The 19,294-nt window shown below is 53.6% G+C and overlaps 1 protein-coding gene and 1 long non-coding RNA gene across 2 annotated transcripts; one reads left to right on the top strand and one right to left on the bottom strand.

The window, feature by feature from the left end:
- Window positions 1-7,870: 7,870 nt before the first annotated feature.
- On the bottom strand, window positions 7,871-11,799 carry LOC149523800 (uncharacterized). The gene is made up of 3 exons (XR_016350431.1): window positions 11,716-11,799; window positions 10,844-11,538; window positions 7,871-8,005 (listed from the first exon to the last, which is right to left on the bottom strand). It is a non-coding gene; the product is annotated as an uncharacterized LOC149523800 (long non-coding RNA).
- NPAS4 (neuronal PAS domain protein 4) lies at window positions 9,823-18,249 on the top strand. The gene is made up of 8 exons (XM_006129709.5): window positions 9,823-10,901; window positions 11,273-11,421; window positions 11,865-11,967; window positions 12,497-12,746; window positions 13,266-13,375; window positions 13,479-13,617; window positions 14,122-15,383; window positions 16,506-18,249. The coding sequence occupies exons 1-8, from the start codon at window positions 10,625-10,627 to the stop codon at window positions 16,532-16,534; spliced, it is 2,319 nt and encodes a 772-aa protein (XP_006129771.3). The 5' UTR covers window positions 9,823-10,624; the 3' UTR covers window positions 16,535-18,249.
- The last annotated feature ends 1,045 nt before the right edge of the window (window positions 18,250-19,294 follow it).

Genomic DNA, 19,294 nt, shown 5'->3' with positions numbered 1-19,294 from the left:
CCAGGAGCAACCTCTGTCTTTGTGTCCAGGGATGGAGACCTGGAATATGGGGCCTTTCCCCTTGCGGGTGGGAGGACAGCTCTGATACAGCCCCTGGGCAGGGAGACAGACCGGCTGGCTGTGGGGCAGGGAACAAGACACGGGACTAGTTCAGGCACCTTGCGCTGCCTGGGTTACACGTGGGACAGCTCTTTGGAAATTGTGTTGAGACTCCCAGGGACTGGAAACTGGCTCCTTTGTTATTAATGCTAGTTGCAATTCTAGAGAAGGGGGCGGCTCTATGTGCCGAGACATCCCGGGGGCCTACCTGCCTGCAGTCTGTGAAAGCCGGAAGAGAAGCCATTGTGTTACAATATGTTACATGTATTTCAGTCACCCCATCCAGCCGGGGGAATGGACAAAACAAGCACAAACAAGCATCAAGAATCATAAATCCACTAGAGTGCAAATTGAGGGGAAACATAAGACCCTTGTCCCTCCCCAGAGACTTGGTTTACTGCATTCAATCAGGATAGGGACTAACTAAGGGGTGGGTTAGGGGCTGTTTATACAGGGATCCTGAGACCTGGCCCCCTCTGGGGTGGGGCAGGGGGCTGTTAAAAAGAGATCCCTTGCTTGGTGCTGAGCTGTAGCTGCCTCTGGGCCAGGGCACAGCAGCTGGGTAACATCTCTAGCATCTCTACACAGGATTTTAAAGTGAGACATGAAGAGGAATCCCATCTCTATTTGAAACTATTCAGCAAGTGAACTGACAGATTAGAATTAGCGGGAGCTGTCACAGCCTGGATGCTGGGGCATTCACATGTACTCTTGACTGACCATGAGTTACAGCCTTAAGTGGCATCAATAGGAGCAGGGGAAGGGAAGCCGGGGTCTGGGATTTCCAAGGGTGACAGATTGGGACGGAGGGGCAGGGGGGAAAGGAGAGAGAAGTTGCTATTTCTTCTTGTGCCCAGCAGGTGGCAGAGTTGATCCGCTATTTGCACTGCTCTGGCATGGAGCAGGGCTTGGTGGCTGCTAACTTACTGAAGCCTGGGGGCCTCTGCAGGACCCTCCTGCACCTTTCCCCAGCTAAAGGAGCAGCCGTTGCCTTTTGTTTGAGCAAGATACAGGGTTATGCTGCCTTGAGCTGTACAGCAAGAGAAGAGGGCAGATGTGGAATATGTGGATGTGGTGCAGTGTGTGTTTGCATGCCCAGGTGTGAAGTGAGCCAATGTGAGGGGTGTGATGGGATTGAGGAGAGGAATGCAGGTGTGAATTGGAGCAATGAAGGTGTGTGGATAGGGTTACAGTGTGAGGTGAAGCAATAGGGGGAAAGGACGCTGGTGGGTACAGTGGGAGATGTAGCTTATAGGTGGGATTTGCATAGGGTTCTCTGGCCAGTTCCTTCCCTTTGTATTTATGCTCTGGCTGTGCATGACACCCCCTGCGCAGCTCCCGGCCCAGCCCTTGGCCCAGTGAGGTCCCAGGTCTGTGGGCCTCTGCAGCCAACATTCCTCTTCTGAACTGATCCTAAGGCCAGCCAGCAAAGCCACTCCATGCTGAGGAGAGGCAGCTCCGACACCCCAAGAAAGGGGACCTCTAGGGCAGCCAGCATGGGGCCAATGCCACAGAGCCTCCCCACACCTTGCATCCCCTATCCTATCCCCAAGGAACTCAGCTCTCCTGGCCCTGGCCCTGACCCCTTTGAGTTGGTGCCCGAGGGAATGGAGTTTGTGTGGTGTCTGGCCAGCAATAGGGCTGAGACCTGACAAACTTGTTCCTTGTGAGGGCAGCATGTTTGGATCAGAGCAGACTGTTTCTGAATCCCCTTTTCCTGGGGCTGTTTTGGCAGGAGAGAGGGAGGATCTGGGGGTCAGGGAGTGAGGGAAAGTGTTCAGTTGCGGGGTGAGGGGGTGGGGAAGGACTATGAGATGTGGGGGGTATCTTCCTGCTGTTTTGCCCTGGGGGATTACTGCTCTGTGTTCTTTCCCTACCACCAATGCACCCACTCCCAAGGATGGTTCCTCTCTTATTGGTGCTGCTGCTGCCGTAGCAACGTAAGAGAGTCTCTAGGAGACAGGTTCCTGTTGCTAGGGCTGCGTGGGCGAGGGATGGAGGGGAGGCTGCCGCAGAATGGGGGAGTGGGAGGTCAATCCCGGGGGGGTGCTGTGCCAATTTACACACACACATCACCCCACTCACATTGAGAGACATGGGCTCCCCATGCACACTTACACACACTGCACCCATGAACATCCACCCCATGAGACCTGCAGCACCCCAATCACACGGAACCTTCTGCCATGCACACACAAGTTGCCTAGACATAGACTGGCCCCCAAGCATACGCAATGCCTCTCAGGGACGCACAACCCCCCTCCACCCCACGCACACACATGGACCTCCCATGCACATGCATCTTCCCAGGAAGACATGGGTACTGCCCCGCACATGAATGCCTCCCCCCCACACGCAGATCTACAGGGACAGATTCAGATCTGTCCCTCATGCCTTTTCCCTCCCCCTCCCATTTTCCTAGGCATGACCCTAGTGCCATAGGCCATGGCATGGTTGGGGCATGGTCTCTGCCCCCCATCTATCCCCAACCCAAGACCTTGCTCATCCTCAGCACCTGCTCTGGGGAACTAGCCCCAACTGCCCCCCAGAATGGACACCTGCCCCTTAACTCACAAGTGGGTGACACCAGGCTGGCAGGGCCCATGGGGCTGTGCAGTGTGGGCTGTGGAGCTGAGGAAGCTGCCCCAAGGAGATCAGTGGTGAGGGCAAGGGGCTTCTCAGGATGCAGTGGGCGGAGTGCGATCTGTGGGGAAATTGGGAGGGGGTCGTGCTGGAGTGATCTGTGGGAGGACCAGTGGAGAGAGGTCTATGTGGGGAATGTCTGTAGGGTGGGGGGGTCTGTAGGGTGGGCGGGAGATCAGTGGGAGGTGTCAGTGAGGCCTGCAGTGGTGGGCTATGGGAGGTCTGCGGAGGCAGGGTGTGGGGGTTTGTGGAGATGTGAGGTGGAGGGAGGGGTTTGTGGATCAATGGGGAAGGGTCTGCAGGTGGAGTTGGGGGGGCCTTGGGGGTGGCGTGGGGGCAGCAGAGGGGGAGGGAGCCACTGTCACACCTTGCTCTGCTGTTGCAGTGAACAATCCCCTTGCCCTCTGTATGCTGTTGCTATGGTGATGTGATGCAGGTGGGGAGCTGTGACGTCACAGCTGCATCTCTGCCTTTTTCCTATTTTGGCATCGAAAAGCGGAGTCCCCCCTCCCCCGCCCCACATCTCTCAGCAGTGGCCGCAGGCTGGGGTGTGTGTGTGTGAGAGAATGAGACAACCCTCCCATCCCCAGCTCACTCCTGTCTGTCCATCCCCCCCAAAACCTCCCCCCTCTGTTGCTATAGCGTGGTTCTGCTTCTCTCTTGCTCACCCTGGATCTAAAGCAAGGAGCAGCCCTGGGGGTGCTGAGCTCCAACATAACTCCTTGCTGGTGCTCTCCTCGTGCCCCAGGCCTACCCTAAGGGGTGCTGTGTGCAAGGGGATGGGGAGCTCTCTGTCCTCACAGTCAGTGCTGGCCCCAAGACCCAGCAATTCTCTTTTTATAAACCGTGGCAGAGCATTTCTGTGCAGCATCAGCCAAATGCTTTGTCACACCCCAGCAGCAGCTGCAAGGATCCCTATATAACAGTCCCGCATCAAATCTCAGCAGTGGCCACATCTCAGCTCTGAGTGAGGGATTCCTGGATAAACAGCTGCTGGAACCTACCCCAGAGGTGTCTGCATCTTAGTGCTGGATGAGGGATCAAGTACATGCATAAGCATTGTGCTTTGGGACTGGAAGGGGCTGGGACCCTCCATAGAATGGCCTGGAGCCGCATGGCTCTCCCCACCTCTGCAGTGGAGTGTGTCAGACACAGCTAGATGTAGGTTGCGTTCTGGCTTGGTTATGTCTCTCAAAGTGCAGGCTGGGTCCAGCATGATGCCCCTGTCCCAGGACTCTCAGGAAATTGGGTGACTGGGCTTTAAAACAGCTTAATTTCAGTCCCTGCTGTTTTGCCTTTTATTTACTCGATGTGGTTTCCAAAATAGCTCTGGAAGCTGCTGGCTTTTAATCAGAATTCCTCCCAACTCAGGGCTCAAAGCACCTGACCAGCATATGAATATGAATTGCTTCCTCCACCACTGAGATGCAGCTGCTTCTGGAGTGTAAGGGCTGTTCATACAGAGACTCCTCACTCTGGTGCTCAGATGCAGCACGTCTGGGATGGGACGCAGGCCATTTTCTGCAGGGACGCTAACAGCTGCCCCCTCTGAGGTGAGATGTAGGAGCTGTTTATACAGGAATCCCTTGGCTGGTGCATGGGTGCTGCCACCTCTGGGGTGGGGTGTCAGATGTTTAATAGCTCACAGCAGGGGCAAAGGAGTTTCAGACAGGAAAGGGTGCCTGAGAAGGACAGATGTAGAACAACATGGCATTGGAGTCACTATTCCCTTCCTCTTCCAGTCCCTGGCTCAAGCAGGCTTAAAGGGTAGATAATTCCTGGGAAGGCATAACATCTGGATTGAGGGAAATGTGTGGGGGCTAGTGGTTTGGCAGGGGCTGTTAGGCAGGACTCCTGGATTCTGTTCCAGGGCTGGGAGGGGTGTGGGGCTAGAGGGTCAAAGCAGGGGGGCGGTGGGCCAGAATGGGTTTCATCGGAGTGAAGAGCCAAACCATTGCACCCCTAAAGCCAAGCCCAGTTGTGCATTTGTATAGAGGGTACATGTTGGGGGTGGCTGGGTCTGAACTTCCCATGTTGGGGGGTGCTCTAGCCAATCCCACTGGCTCCAGCCCCCCCCCCCCCCCTCGCCTCCCCTCTCCTTTCGCACATTGGGTCTATAAAAAGCCTCCAACCCCTCTGTATTGCGAAGCCTCTTGTGCTGGGAGGTGAAGCTGTGGGCGGGTCACCATGGCAACTGCTGAGATATTTTCGATGAAGAAGGGACCTTGGTAGATATTTTTCTCGCTCTTCACTCCCGCGCCAGCGGGGTACGTGGGGGGACATGAACGTTCGGAGCTATATAAAACCCCAGAGTGCGTCTAAAAATAGGAGCAAAGAGCCTTTTTTGGTGGGGTAAAGACGCTGGTGGCGATTGCGGGGGGGCACAGTCCTTCAGCCCTTCTGGGAGCCATGGTGCAACAGCAATCCAAGGGGTGCGACCCCCCCCGCATGGGGGATAGAAACCAGGAGTGCTGGCTGCCAGCCCCCCTCACTCTAACCCACTAGCCCCCTACCCCAGAACTGGGAGCAAGACCGATTGAAAACACTAAAACACATATTCGTGGCGCCCTAGAAATGACAGGCCCCATCTCTCATTCCTAACCCCCTGAGTCAGCCAGACCCCTTGCCTTGAAGCCTGACTGGTGCCAAGGTCTGCTAAAAGTGAAAGGCCCCTTGTCCCGTTCTCTGTCCCCATGAGTCAGCCCGTCCTGCCCCCTGCCCTAGGGCCCAAATGGATCTGATGCCCCTAGTGGGGAACAACCCTGTCCCCCATTCTCTGGCCCTTGAGCCAGCCAGCCCCCTGTACCATGCAGGGGTTCTGGGCGTGACGGAAAAGTGGCAGGCTGGACAGCAGAGTAGAAATAGCTCATTTTGTGTCTTCAAAAGCAAGAGATGGAAAGTGGCCGGGGGTGATTTGATTGAAGCAGGGTAGCACAATGGCTTCCCTCCATATGTTCCCTGCCCCTGCAACTGTTCCCCCTCCACATGCCCCCTTCCTACTCTCCACTCACTGCCACTGATCTATGATCTTGCTCCACTGACACACGCTCCCACCCATCTGTCCCTCCCCTGGGTTCTGGTGCGGATAGGACGCTTGCAGCTGCCTTTAGAAACAGTTACCTGGAAAATCATCCTCAGTGCTGGAGCATCATCAGGACATTCGCCAGCGCCCAATAAAAGGAAATGAGGGCAGCTCCCAGGTAGAGAAACTGGCCAAGGCCTAGGCATGGGCCCTTTCCCCTCCAGGTGTGCCAGCTCTGATCCAACCTAGGATTGGCTGGCTCCGGTGTCAGGCAATGGGACATGGGGCCTTTCCCCACTAGGGGGCACCAGCTCTGATCCAGTCGCAAGACAGGGTGCCTGGCTGGCTTAGGGGTGGGGGAAAGGGATATAGGGCCTGTCATTTCTAGAGTACTACAAGCATGTGTGTGTTTTGGCTCCATGTGGATGTTAGAGAGAGAGAGAGACAGTGTGTGTGTGTGTGTGTGTGTGTGTGTGTGCACGCACGCACACACACACAAAAGCCTGTGTGTGTCAATGGCTAACAGCCTGCCTGCACCAGGGGGGCAGTATGTCATGGTTAGCATATCTGGGCCATGGTCGGTGTCTGGGCCATGACTCACATGCCAGTGACTCGCAGGGCGTGTTGCATGTCAGTTCATGACAGCTGCATGTCAGCATGTGGGTGTGTATCGCTGTCTATGGGTGTGTATCGCTGTTTGTCACGCCATGTCAGTGCACGAGGTCTGTGTATATCCATGTCAAGCCCCCCACTCCCCCTCCCGTGGCTTGCCTCATCGTGAGCCCTGCTGTCTGACTGGGATTCAAAGGCGTTGGCCCTCTGTCCTGTTGCCAGCTGGCTGGCACTGTCTATCTCCTTGCCCTCCACCCCCACCAGGCTCTGGCAGGGACTGGCTGTTACAGGGCTGAATCGCTGAGCCATTCACTAAATCACACAGACTCTGGAGCTATTTTTAGCCTCCAGGTTTCTCTTTTTAGTTGCTTGATTCAGATCCTGAATGAAACATCAGGTGGGGGGATGAAAGGACCCAGCAGGCTCCTAGTGCTGATGGGCTCAGGAACAACCACCCAGCCCTGGACCCCTCTCTCCACAAGGGGGTGACTCACCAGTGATACACTCTGAGTCATTTGACTCCCAGATTCCAGACACAGCTGAGGAGCAGAGCTACTCTCCCTCTGCCCCCCCCCCACACACCCCGATCATGTGGACCCCTCACTCCTCACACATGCTGGGGCTGGGCTACTGCAGATGGGTAGGTGCTGAGAGAAGACAGATGCTGGTTTCCAACTCGTTGGAAGGAGGGGGCCCTGTTCAAGTAAATGCTGCAGGCAATAGCACCGCACCCTGTCCAGTGGGAGGCAGCAGTCGGAGAGGGCTGGGGAAGGAGCCTGCAAACACAGCACTTATGGAGGGGGGGCTAGATGGAGCCCTGAGTTTGGACTTTCAGGGCACAAGGTTAAAAGGGCGCTGGTGGTGGAGGGGGCTCTTCCTCATTGGGTAAAATGACTCCTGGAATCCTGGCCACGGGACCCATGGACTGCCTGTGGGAGTCAGGATGGGTAGAGCCTTCCCTCTCCATAGCAAAAAGAAAAGCAAGGGAATGAGGTACATGGTCTTGCCCCTATAGGGAGCGCTGGCTGCCATCTGGCTGCAGCCTACAGGCACTGGCTGGGTATAAGGTTCGGGGAATGGGACACAGGGACTTACCTCTCTGGGGCACCAGCTCTGATCCAGCTCCCAGTCAGGGGAGATTGGCTGGCGGGGGTTTCTCTCCCCAGCTCTGGGAAGGGAATGAGATCTAGTGCATTAGAGTAGAGGTGCTGGGGGGGGGGGAGGTCAGGACTCCGGGGTTCATCCCCAACTCAGAGGGGGTGTCTAGGGCATTGGAGCTAGGGGATAGGGATCAAGATTCCTGGGTTCTATGCCTGGGTCAGTCCCTTTCCCAAGGCACTGGGTGAAAGGTGCTGTTTACTTGCCACACATCCTTGTTGTGCCTTTTCCTAAAGCCAGAGACTCCCCAAAATAGATTTTCTCAGCCTAGATGGAAGTAACCATGCGGCATTGGCAGGGCACTGGCTGCCACTCCCGCTGCTCAGCTCTTTCCTTTTATAGGAGTTAAGGCTTTGGATCCACCCCCACACTCCAAAGTCTCTTTTCTAATTCATGATGCGCCCACTCGGCTTTGAGCTGCGCTGGGGACGCTGCGAGGGCACAGCCCTAGATAACAGGCTGACGTCGGTGCTGCAAGCCAAAAACAGAAAAAAGCTCCTATTGTGTCTATTTATAGCATCACATTCCTAAAGGAAAGAAAACTGGTGGCTGTCTTCCCACAACCCAGATCAATGGTATCCTATAACACACCCAAGGAGACTGACTTCCAGCCCCCCGCCCCACACCACTAGATGCCACACAGCTCACAGACATTGATGCTGCTACACTCTCTGGTTTGAAATGGTTTCCATCACATACAGGATTTTTACACTTTGGTTCAGTGGCTCTCAGCACCCCCAATATAAAAATTGTCCAGTCCCCCTGCTTGTAGAACCCAGGAGAGCTGCCTGCCTGCCCTGCTCTAATACACTAGACTCCACTCCTTTCCCAGAGCCAGGGACAGAACCCAAGAGTCCTGGCTCCCAACTTCCCCTGCTGTATCCCAAGACACCCCTTCCCTTGCTCTAGTGCAGGGGTGGGGGACCTCAGGCCGGATGCAGCTCCTGGCTTTCCTGGATCTGGCCCCCGTGACTCAGGGTCCACCCAGCAGTGGGGAGCCTGCGCTGGCTTTCCAGCCCCCCTACTGCCCCACTGTGGGGCTGGAGCTCACAAGCTAGTAGCCTGGACCCCCCCCCCCCCCGCAGGCTTCAGTGTAGGAGGAGAATGTGGGGAGTGTCTTTCTCCTCAGACAGGGGTCAAAGCAGTGAGGACTTTTGGTTTGGGTTTTTTTGTACTTCTCACTTATGGGTGGCTTCCAACTGATTTTTCTGTGGGTCAGTGGCGCTCAACCCAAAAACGGTTCCCCACCCCTGCTATAGTAGATTCCAGCAGGGTGAGCGGGAAGCCAGGACTCCTGGATTCTGTTGACAGCTCCAAAGATGCCAGGGTTATCTAAACTGCCATCTTACACAACAGAAAAGTGGAGACATTCTGCACTAGACTTGAGTCCAGAGAGTGCCCTGGCCCTGCACAGGGAATTAGGTGAGACTCCCTGTTGTACATTGCGTGACGGTGGGGAAGGGACCATTTGAGAACCTAGAGACAGGGCCTAGCCCTTAAAAGATTATTTTGGGAAGTCTTATCATTCCTTAGGCTGGCTAAATAACGATTGCAGTTTAAACAACTCATCTGCAGCAGCCCTCGTGGGTGCTGAGGGTAGGTGCTATACCCCAGTTTCCTGCATCACTAGAAGTTAAACAAGTGAGGTGTTAGCTGTGAGAGATTTCCAAAAGAGGTGTGAAGGCTTTCTGGGCAGCCAAGGGTTAGTCAGCTCTGTACTTTCTTTCCTAATATGGAAGACGAGATTATGCAAAACCTAGCTACCCAATTTAGGTGACTCCATTGAGCTTCAGCACTGTCGCTTTGTATTCAACACAATTGCTCATCTAACAATGACACACACACACACACCAGTAGGGTGGGACTTCTTTGGGCTTTTAAGAAGTTGGCTTTATTTTTATCTAATGTATTCTAAAATCATTATTTTAATGGCACTAAGATTAGCAAAAGCAATTCCCCAGCCCCACCCCCCAAAAAAACTCACTCATTATCACTCTGTGGAAATGCTCTTAACTCCTAGACAGACATGCTACCTGGGGGAACGAGGGGGAGGTGTCTTAATACTAGACCACCTTATGGAAAGGCAAAGAAAACAATAGCAGCCATCAAAAGGAGTTAGTTGATGAGAATAAAAAATATTTTAAATTATGTTTCAAATATATTCCCCAAGGCATCTAAATAAGACAATGTTTGCATATTTTAGATTAGCTAGCTAGATAAATGGTAGGGGTGGATGGATGAATAGAGAGGTGATAGTATGGGGTGATAGTATGGGGTGGGTGGGTGGGTGGTATAGGGATGGATACTTAAGGGTAGATAGATGGAGTGGGAATCTACAAATAGCTGGCTAGATAGAATGGGGATGGATATATAGAGTGGTAGAGAGGTTACAACATTAAGAATATGCAAATTCTACAGATTGTAATGGTGGTCACTGTGCCTAAGGATAGAGTACCTTAGCTGGATAGAGAGGTAGATAAATTGAAGATGGATGGATAGATGGATGGATAGACAAGTAGATGGATAGAGAGGTAGAGAGATGGAAGGGGATGGGTGGATAGAGGGGTAGGTAGATGGAAGAGGACTGGATGGATGGGGGTAGACAGATGGAAGGGGTTGGGTGGGTAGAAAGATGGGAGGGATGAGTGGGTAGAGGGTAGAGAGATGGGAGGGGTGGGTGGGTAGAAGGTGGAGAGGTAGAAGGGGCTGGATGGGCTGACAGATAAGATTCCCCTCCACAATTCTTCCCTAAGAAGCAGGTGTAAGGGTTAATGTTTGACTGTGGGAAGGCGCAGGGGCAGACTCAGCCTGGAGCAAGACGTGATTCCAACAGTCAAGTCTCTCCTCTAGCTGCTTTTCTCCTAATTCGGTGCAGTGTGTTTCTGTGCTTGCCTCCTCCACTCCCCCCTCACTTGAGCGCGTCACTGAAGAGAGGGTGACGTGTGGCTCCCCCAGCACACAGAAGGAGGGGGAGAGGGGAGGGGGGAGCAGTTTCCCAGCCATGTCCCTCCATTGATCTGAGCAAATCTTCCCGCCCCACTTTCCTTGCCATGCCAGTGCCCACACTCCTAGCAGCCTATAAAAGCCGGGATGCAGGCTGAGGCTGTCAACCAGATCTGCCGGCAGGAATCTGGGAGCCACACAGCCAGCCGGACGGACAGACCGACCGTCGCCGAGCGTGGAGAAGCCCAGATGTATCGCTCCACCAAGGGCGCCTCCAAGGCGCGGCGGGACCAGATCAACGCTGAGATCCGCAATCTTAAGGAGCTGCTGCCCATCGCGGAAGGGGACAAGGTCCGGCTCTCCTACCTGCACATCATGTCGCTGGCCTGCATCTACACCCGCAAGTCCATCTTCTTCCCCAAAGGTAACCGGCACTCGGAGCGTGTGTGACTGGCGGGCACTGGCCCCGAGAAGCCAGGAGCCCGTGTGCCCGGACAGACACCTGTTAGACACCAGCGCCTGCTGGGGGTCTGGCTCTGGGCGCCTCCAGCCCAGGAGGTTGGGGAGGGACGAAAGACGCGTGGCTCTGGCCGTGGTGCTGAAGCTCCACGGCCTCGGACGCTGGGTGCAGGTCGCTGTCCGTGGTACTGCCCAGGTGGTGATGGGTCGCTGTCCATGGTTCTGAAGCAGGCTCCTGACTCAGTGGCTGCAGCAGGTCGCTGTCCATGCTACGGCCCGGGCTGCAATGCATAGAAACGGCTTTGTATCCTGACTCTCCCTTCTTTTCCGCAACAGGTGCCATGGGAGGGCTGGAGAGCTTGCTGTCATCCCAGGACCTGGAAGATTTCTTGCAGATGCTCCCAGGCTTCCTCTTGGTGTTCACTGGCGAAGGGAAACTGATCTACGTCTCAGAGAATGTAGCAGAGCACCTGGGGCACTCAATGGTAAGGGATCAGTCCGGGAGCTGGTGACTGGGTTATCCACACATCAGCTCTTCCACTCCTGTGCATACTACAGAGCCGGGCCACAGGGGGTGGTTGGATAGCTAGATAGAGGGGTGCCTGTGGGGGGGAGGGGAGAGAGAGAGAGAGATATGGGAATGGTTAGGTAGAGGGATGGCTATTTATAGAGGTAAGAAATGAGGAGTTCACTGTGTATTTCCTGTGCCTGTTGTTAAACAGGGTTTCTAATACAGACACTGGTAGCCTGGGGAGCTAGATAGCATAATGCAAAGCTACCTGCTGATGTTGATCTGTGTTATACAGCCACATAGAAAGCCTGGCACACTGATGCCTGTTACAAGCCCTTGCACTTCAGCTATGAGCAGCCTGTTCCTTGTGTTGTATGAAAGCATGATCTAACATCTCATCATTACCTCACCCCCCAGGTGGACCTGGTAGCCCAAGGAGACAGTATTTATGACATCATTGACCCCAATGACCACTTTGTGATGAGAAATCAGCTGGCATTGCCTTCCCCAACTGATACAGGTGAGTCCCTGTGTGATTGCATTGAAATCAAGCTGCATGCGATGGCACTTGGGCAGAAGATGAAACCTGAGAAAGGGCAGAGTGGAGGGTCTGTGCAGCCTGCCAAGGAGGGACAGAGGGTAGAGACATAAGTGTAGAGTGTGTAAATATATACTCATGCCTCTGTAAACTCCACACCAATTCATCTAATGAAGTGGGTTGTGCCCATGAAAGCTTATGCCCTAATAAATCTGTTAGTCTCTAAGGTGCCACAGGACTTCTTGTTGAAGTTTATAGAAATGAGAGAGAGCTCAGATATTCTGGAAATGTGAGAGGGGGAGATGAGTGGATGGTTAGATGCGTTTATATAAGACGAGTGAATAGCTAGAGATGGGCATGTAAGGATAGTTTCACACCTGTACTAATTGAATATTCCTGGAGTTGACAGTCCCCAGTGCATTAAGTTCTTCTATGAGCTCCCTCCCGTCATGCCCAGACTCTCTGTCTTTGCACCATACACTCACCATTTTTTTCCCTTGCTGATTTCCAGACCGCTTGTTTCGGTGCCATTTCAACACCTCCAAGACCGTGAGACGCCAGAGTGCGGGGAACAAGCTGGTGCTAATCCGAGGCCACTTCCATCAACCACCACCTGGCTCCTACTGGTCAACCAACCCTGTCTTCATGGCCTTCTGCACTCCACTAGAGCCCAAACCACGCATCAGCCACAATTCACTCTTCCTGGCCTCCTTCGAGAGCCGGCACACCAAGGACCTGGCCATCCTGGACATCTCAGAGAGGTGAGATGGGGCTCAGCCTTCAACACAAGGGGAAGATGGACCTTCTGGCATGTTGTACTTTAGGACATAAGGAGTTGTGTGAAGGGGCTAGGAAGAAAATCAAGGGGTGGCTTCCCCCTTTCTGTGGGGTGCCTTGAACCCTGATGTGGGTAAAAGATGAGGTACCATGGTTTATGGGCCAGTAGGCTGAGTCTAAAACCAAAGCCTGATCCAGGTGAGGGCCCAAATCATGTTCAGAGTGCCACAGACCCAGAGTGAGGTTTAACTCACTGTCTAAGTATTCAAAGATCAGGAAGGGAAACAGAGAAGCAAGAGGGGGAAGGAATAGCTCAAGGTGAGTGGCAGAGCTGGGAGTAGTGCCCAGGCTCCCAGCCACCACTTCTAACCTGCTAGACCCTCTTCCTGCCCCATGCCAGGAGTAGAACCCCAGTGTTCTGAGTCCCAACGTGGTGCTACCCTGTGGGTCATTCTCTGCTGCTCATGAGTGCTCAATGGTCTCCTCTGCTTGGCTCCCTGCAGTGTGATCTTTCATCTGGGCTTTGAGAAGAGTGAGCTCCTGTGCAGGTCGTGGTACAGCCTGGTGCACCCAGAGGACCTGAGCCATGCCTCAGCCCAGCACTGCCGCTTGTGTGAGTATCCCCTCCTCTCCATCCCAAGTGACAGAGGGCTGGGCTGGTCTCTCCCCAGTGGATCTCTGACACTAACCCCCTTGCCCTCTTTCTCTCCCTGCAGTGGGTGATGCTGGCGAGCCCCAAGTAGAAATGGTCATCCGGCTCCAGACCAAGGATGGTGTCAGCTGGATTTGGATCTACTCCTTGGCACGCATGGAGAGCGCTGAGATCCCCATCATCTGCCACAACTACATCATCAGGTAGCTGCATGCAGCTGGCCTCTTCCTGGTTGCAGGGCCTCGAGTCAGACAGTGCTCCCCTCACAGAGAGTCCTTAGCAGCCCCTAGGATCAAGCCCTGGTTTGGGCTGAAACCCAAGAGCCCCAGACAGGCTCAAGGCCCCCATTGGGCTGGGTATTGCATAGACCCTGACTGGGATCAGGGCCCCATCATGTGGCACCCTGCACAGACCCAGCCCAAGAGAGCGCCCTTGTTCCAAAGAGCTTACAGACTAAATAGGCAAAGGGTGTGAGGGGAAACTGAGGCCCAGAGAAGGAGAAGGGGCCTGCCCCAGGTCGGGGGCCAGGAATAGAACTCAGGAGTCCTGACTCTCTGTCCAGTGCTGGTCTATGTGTTAGAGTGCAATAGGTGGGTGTATTTGAGAGCCCTTGCTGGGGGCATTAAAGGCACAGGGGACATGCACATGGCCAGGGAGGGTCACTCCTGCCATCTCCAGCACTAACCATGCCTCTGTTTGGTCCCCAGTGACTCGGAAGCCTGGTGCCTACGTCAGCAGCTGGCCTCAGAGGAGCCGCAGGTGGCCTACGTGCTAAGTGCTGCACCGCCGTACTCTGAAGGGTTGGTGTCTCCAGCCCAGCTCTCCAGCCCCGACCAGGTCTTCACACCCCTGTCCGGCACCCCCACAAGTGCTGCCCCGGTGCCCACCTTCGATTTCACCAGCCTGGAGTATGCAGAAGGCACCAGCCTGAGTCAGGAGGGCACGTCGATGACCATGGAGCTGGGCAATCTCTCCTCCATGGAGGAGGCACCCAGCTCCACCATGGGACAGCCAGGCAAAGACACCGAGTTCAGCTACATGTTCTTCCCTACTACCTACGAGCCGGCCTTCCGGAGGGACAACCCAGGTGGCTCCTCCAAGGACTTTGTCTGCACTCCCCCTTACACGCCCCATCAGGGCTGCACCTTCATGTTTGGGACCCAGGAGTCGTTCCCTCCCAACACAGCCACCTCCCCTCCTACCACCACTTCCTCTGAGCTCCTCTACCCACCGGAGAACTGCAGTGCTCTCTATGAGAAGTTGCCACCCACTCCTGACAGCCCCGGTAATGGGGACTGCACCGTCATGACGCTGCCGGAGGTCAGAGGCCCCCTCTATATTGATGTGCCCATGGTGCCCGAGGGGGTGCTCACCCCGGAGGCCTCCCCCATCAAACAGACCTTCTTCAGATATTCTGAAAAAGAAAAGACTGAGATTGACCTGCTGGCCAGGCACATCAGCAGCTTGGCTGAAGATTTCAGCTCCTTCCACTCCCCGGAGCTCTCCCTCCAGGCAAAGCAAGGCCCAGTCAGCCGCAGTTCTTCCCTGCCAGCTGGCATGCCCAACCCCTGCCTGGACTTCCAGCCCCTCAAGAGCTGGAGGAGCATTGACTTCTCCTTCCTCTCCTGCCCAGAGGAGAACCTCCTGGAAGAGGACACAGTGGAGAACCTTCTCCAGGACCTGTCCACCTCTCTGTTCGAGAAGAACAGCACCGGTGTCCGGTGCCCCCTCCACCACCACTTCTGTGGTGGAAACGTCAGTAGTCCACTAAGCTTGGACACCGAAGAGAGCGGCAGTGGGACCTTGGCTCCCTCGCCCTCCACGGACCTGTCTCCAGAAGAGCAGTGCTTTCTGGAAGAACTGGCCTCTTATGAAACAGTCTTTGAGACATGTGCCTCAAGGTCGCCCTGTGATGGGTTAGATGAGTTGTATCAACTCCAGAGCCACCTGCAAGACAGCTTCCATGAAGGTAAGGGGCAGGGGGCACTGCCAGATGGGGTGGAGGGTGTGGGGCAATGCAGGAACTCAGGCTGCATGGATATGGGCTGTAGAAATCCTCTGTTGGTCCTCCATGGGGCACATCACTCTTTAGGGATGGCAACTCTGTTCCCTGCTCTCCAGCACATCTGCTACCAGTTAATGCATATGTGTGCTGCTCCCTGCCCTCCAAAAGATAATCCCGCCCCCGCCCTGCTGGTCACTAGTGCCCAGGCTCCAGTTCGGCTGCAGGGCCAATTCCAAGGCTGCTACCAGGGAGCTACGTAAAGGCATCCAGACTGAGATCAGGAGCCCTGTCATGCTGGGCACTGCACAGAGGCGGTCACTGTCCCAATGAGATCATAAGCTGTAGACCTGGACAAGACTAGCCTCCCCATTTTACACATGGAAATTGAGGCCCAGGGAGAATCAGTGACTTGCCCAATATCACATGTGGAGCTGGGAATTGAACCCAGGTGTCTAGGGCATTCCTGGCAAGGCCAGCATTGCTAAATGGTGCTTCTCCTTGGGAAGAGCACATGTGCAACTGCCAAGGGCTAGAGAGAGTGAGGGCCTAACAGGTGGGTTAGCACAAGGGGCTAGGAGTGAGGATTCCTGGGTTCTATCCCAGCTTAGGAGAGGAGGGGAGTGGGGCTTAATAGATTAAAGGAGGGAAACTAGGAGCCGGGACTCCTGGGTTCTATCCCAGTGCTGGGAGGGGATTAATGGTTATAGCTGGGAGCAAGAACCCTGGTTTCTCCCAGCTCTGGGAGGGAAGTGGAAACTGGTGGGTTACAGCAGGGATGGTAGGAGCCAGGTTCTGCTCCCAGTACTGAGTGGATGAGGACTAGTGTTAGAGGCCAGGGTCAGGAGTCGTGGGTTCTGCTCCTGAGACTATCATGCTGCATGTGTCAATTTCCTACTGTGTGAAAGTAGGAGAGCACAAGCTATCCGGGGGAAGTGGTGGAGCAGGTCGCCCTCTAGTGGCAATCCATGAGGAGGCTGGCCCTAGCTCACTTTGGGGAGGGCACTTGATGTCTTTATTGTGGGAGCTGCCCAGGATGCCCCATACCCTCTAACCCTCCTCCCTGCTTTGCTTTGTGTCTCCCTACAGATGGAAGCGAAAGTGACCCTTCGTTCTGAAATAAGTCTGTGACTTACTTCACCAAGTATGGCATATTGTCATATTTTGAGGAGCTTCTTCCACCCATACTCGAGCTGAGACCTGACTCCGTGCACATCCGGAGGGGGCGCCAGGCTGGGCGTCCCTGGGGTGAGCTTTGGGCGAAGAACTAGCATTTTTATAACCCCTCTCAAAAAAAGACCACTGTCGTGCCGTCGAAGCTAGAGTTGCCAACCAGAGCTCTTGAAGGGACCATTGTACGTGGCTTTACACATAGAACTGTATTCACTCGTAGTGAGTATATGTATGTAATTTAATAAGAAATACTATGGTCGCCTCTCCCCAAGGCCTGTGCTCCCATGTGCATTCAACCCAGCGTTGGAACAAGGCACGGGAGTGCCTAGCTTTGGACTTCCCACCCTCTGAACCCCCTAGAGTATGGTGGGTGTAGGTGGTATCTAACCTACCGCAGTAAGGGCCCATGGCTGTTCAGGTGTTTTCTGGCAATTGCATTTCTGTTCCTGACTCAAAACAAATATCCCTAGATTCAACTGGCACAGCTCTGATTTTTCTCAGAGCTGTCCTGGGCAAAATAGTGTTCATAGCTACATCCATTTCACCATGAGGCTTCTGCTGGGATACTAGGCTGGGACTGTCAAAGCTGGCTACATCACAGTCTCTTGCACAGGGGCAGCTGGACAGTGAATAAAGGGCAAATGTTTAAGTGGGAAGGATGATTGACAAATGGCCGGGGGATGTGATGGATTCTCCGTCATGTGGGCTGTAAACCCAGATTGGGTGACTCTTTCTAAAAGGTTCTTTCTCTAGCCTGACCAGAAATCACTGGATTCAGTGCTTGGGCAAAGGGGTGAAATTCTCCAGCTTGTGTTATCTGAGTCAGACCAGATCTGAGCCTAAGAATTCACTACCCTAAGGGACTGACATTCCATCCCTTGGTCCAGCTTTGAGAGTCTCAGCATGGAGTGAGGTTGTTATTCAGCAGGAGTCATTTTAATTTTTGTTTCATTTTGAAATTTCACCCATTAATGTTGACTCACCTGTCTGGAATAATCTCCTGCAAGCATCTTCCAGATCAGAGCTTAACATTGTCACCAGAGTGAGCTACTTAGAATGATTTTTGGCACCAAAAACACCCCTCTCCGCCACCTGGAGTGGGGGAGGAAGGGGTGAAATATACCAATGTAGAACAGAAATGTTTATATATATAAATATATATATATATATATATTTAATTTTTTTAAAAAAAATACAAGAATGATTTTCTAACTTCTCCAGAGTGGGATCCTGAGTCAGAGCGCAGTCTCTGTGCTGCGACAGGGATACGCTGTAAGACATCAGGATCCATGGGGGTTTCCCCCTTTGTTTTTGGAGTGTTGATAAAAAACAAATGTTAAGATGTGACGCCCAGAGAGGCGCCATTGTCGCTAACCGTAGAGTTGTCTACGCTCAAGTATCAGGATTGAATCCTCTCGTTCCCAATTCGCACATTGCCGAAATGTGGAGTATTGTAAGACACATGTATATTTGTAAAGAAAAACGACGGGATTTCTTTTTTTTTCAACAAAAAAGATCATTGTGTCCATCGCTGTACATATATCTCTATATTATATATACGGATCATTGTGCACCAGGTCATGGACAACGTGGAGTCGTTCTTCAGTGTGTGTCACTGTGAGTGCATTTGTAATGCCAAAACTTTTGTAATAAAACTGAAATTAACAGAATCCACCTGGAGCATTTCTTTAGTGACCTCCTAGGGAGAAGGTTGGTCATTGTATTGTGAGGTTGCATTTGAGATTGGGGCTCCCATTGTGCCAGGGGCTACACAGACACCCACCAAGACTGGGGCTCTCATTGTGCCAGACTTTGGATAGACCCTGACCGAGATCAGGGCCCCTGTGGGGCCAGATGCTGCACACAACCAACTGAGCCCAGAGCCCTTGTGCTGTGCATTGCACAGACTCTTAGACTGGGGCCCCTATTGTCCAGTTATCCCCATATCCAGTAAGCCTGAGCAAGGATTCCCCAGGTTTCTGCTACAGGATATGGCATGGTGTTGACCAAGGCCTCCCCACACTTCCCCTGCCATAGCAGTTCTGCTGCCCTCTGCAGGATGGAACCTGACCTAGTATGCTACGCATCAGCCCCCATGTCAGCAGCACCAAGTTCAAGGTGGCTTTGTGCCAAGTTAGCGAGCTAGAGTTCCTGCCATCAGCACATTGACTGGGTGGGGGATTGCTAACCTGTGGCTGTGGGGATGCAGCTACCTCTGGAGTGGGGCACAGGAGCGGTTTATATCAGGATTCCCTCATCCAGCACTAAAATGTAGCTGCTCCTGGGATGAGGTCGGTGGGTTGATTATGCAGGGATCCCTTGCCTAATGTCTGCTGCTGTTTTTAGGGTGGGACATGGGATCTATTTCTATAGGGACCTGTCACACAGCACCCAGATGCAGCTTCCTCTGAAGTGGTATATACAGGGGCTGTATAACTGGCCTAGTGGCTGTGGGAGAAACAGCAAACACACTATATATGAACATTAGACAGTCCCCATGACATTCCTGTGAGCAAACTAGGGAAATACAGTCTAGGTGAAATTCCTATTGGCTGGGTGCACAACTGGTTGAAACTTAATGGGTAGCTCTTGCCAGCTCACTGTCAAACTGGAAGGCCATCTCAAGTAGGATTCCTCAGGGTCTGTCTTGGGTTTGGTACTATTCAATCCTGTAATTAACAACATGGCCGGGAGGGGCTGCCAGC

The sequence above is a fragment of the Pelodiscus sinensis genome, chromosome 11, assembly GCF_052426305.1.
Source record: "Pelodiscus sinensis isolate ZL-2025 chromosome 11, ASM5242630v1, whole genome shotgun sequence".
Taxonomy (NCBI): Eukaryota; Metazoa; Chordata; order Testudines; family Trionychidae; genus Pelodiscus; species Pelodiscus sinensis.
Note: the sequence above shows the minus strand (reverse complement) of the source record. Positions and strands in the feature narration are given on the sequence as shown.

What these genes read in the sequence shown, in the direction of transcription:
- NPAS4 (XM_006129709.5), top strand. Translation starts at nt 10,625, where the DNA reads ATGCAGGCTGAGGCTGTCAACCAGATCTGCCGGCAGGAATCTGGGAGC. An exon ending in GCCTTCCCCAACTGATACAG is followed by an intron (nt 11,968 to 12,496) that starts GTGAGTCCCTGT and finishes GCTGATTTCCAG; the next exon opens with ACCGCTTGTTTCGGTGCCAT. An exon ending in AGCCCAGCACTGCCGCTTGT is followed by an intron (nt 13,376 to 13,478) that starts GTGAGTATCCCC and finishes CTCTCCCTGCAG; the next exon opens with TGGGTGATGCTGGCGAGCCC.